This window comes from Orycteropus afer, unplaced genomic scaffold (assembly GCF_000298275.1).
Source record: "Orycteropus afer afer isolate SDZICR_OR568_19922 unplaced genomic scaffold, OryAfe1.0 scaffold00131, whole genome shotgun sequence".
Lineage (NCBI taxonomy): Eukaryota > Metazoa > Chordata > Mammalia > Tubulidentata > Orycteropodidae > Orycteropus > Orycteropus afer.
Window position 1 is genome coordinate 6720990 of NW_006921718.1, and position 1517 is coordinate 6722506.

A 1517-nucleotide genomic window follows, 5' to 3' on the forward strand; every position below is an offset into this window, starting at 1 on the left:
TAGTGCATCAAATCTATACTTTAGATCGCCTCTAAGTTCAGAAGGGATATAATCAAGCTTATATTTTGGCTCTTGTGGACTTGTTTTAATTGTTTTCAGCTTTACCTTGAACTGGCATATGGGTAGTTGATGATCTGTTCCACAGTTAGCTCCTGGCCTTGTTTTGGGTGAAGATATTGAGCTTCTCCATTGCCTCTTTCCACAGATGTAATCAATTTGATTCCTGTGTACTCCATCTGGTGAAGTCCACATGTATAGCTACCATTTATGTTGTTGAAAAAGTTATTTGCAATGAATAAGTCATTGGTCTTGAAAATTCTATCATGTGATCTCTAGCATCATTTCTATCACCAAGGCTATATTTTCCAACTACTGGTGAGTCTTCTTTATTTCCAACTTTTATGTCCAATCACCAGTAATAATCAACACATCTCGATTGCATGTTTGGTCAATTTCAGACTGCAGAAGTTGGTTTAAAAAAAAAAAAAAAAAAATTCCAATATCCTTGTCTTTGGCCTTGGTGGTTGGGCAGGCTAGGTGGCTGGAAACTCAGGCATGAGTTGGTGTTGTGGTTGTGAATAGAAAATCTATAGGGCATACTGGCAGACTGGCAACTCAGATGGGATTTTATGGTATAGTCTTGAGGACAGATTCCTCAAGATTCAAGATCAAGATATTTGAATTTTTGCTCTTAAGGCCTTCAATTGATTGGCTGAGGCCCACTCACATTACTGAAGATAATATCCTTTATTTAGTGTCAATTGATTATAGATGTTAAGCCCAGCTACAAAACACCTTCAGTGAAACATTTAGACTATTGTTTGACCAAATAACTGGGCACAATAGCTTAACCAGGTCTATGCATAAAATTAACCATCATAGATGCCTGCCACATTTATGGCTTTCAGACATGGATGGATGTCATTTTCTGAGAAAGGAAACTCCAAACCAGCTTGGGAGAAGATCATAATTTGGATATTTTGAGTTTAAAGTTCATTCAAGATGTCCAAGTGGAGATATTGAATATCTCAGAGCAAAGTCCAGACTACATATGTAAGTTTTATAATTTATGACATATAGATGATAAATGAAATTATGGGCATGAAAGACATCACCCTAAGGATAAAATATAAAGTAAAGAGAATAGGGTCGTGGACTGAGCCTTAGGGAACTACAGCATTTAACCAAAAAACCAAATGCACTGCCATCGAGTTGGATCCAACTCATAGTGACCCTTCCTGGGGCTTCCAAGGCAGTATCACTATGGAAGTAGATTCCCCAACCTTCCTTCCAAGGAGTGGGCTCAGGAAATGAAGGAGTATTAGAAAGAAAGAGAAGCCAGGGAAGAATGAAAATCAAGAGAGCCTTCCAAACCAGAATAAAAGGTCAACAGGGTCCTTTCCTGATGAGATGATGAATCCTATAAGAGGATTCCACTCCATGGAATGAAGATGGGGCAATCTACTTCTGTAAATATATACTGCCTTGGAAACCCAGTGGGGGTCGCTATGAGTCAG

General features: G+C 38.5%; 1 protein-coding gene across 1 annotated transcript in view; it reads left to right on the top strand.

The window, feature by feature from the left end:
• Positions 1-976: 976 nt before the first annotated feature.
• The window catches only part of EIF2AK2 (eukaryotic translation initiation factor 2 alpha kinase 2), a 57220-nt gene continuing 56679 nt past the window's right edge, over positions 977-1517 (top strand). Inside the window, exon 1 of the mRNA XM_042781541.1 lies at positions 977-1053. Coding sequence (XP_042637475.1) covers positions 1052-1053 — 2 coding nt within the window. The 5' untranslated portion in view covers positions 977-1051. The remainder of the gene's footprint in view (positions 1054-1517) is intronic.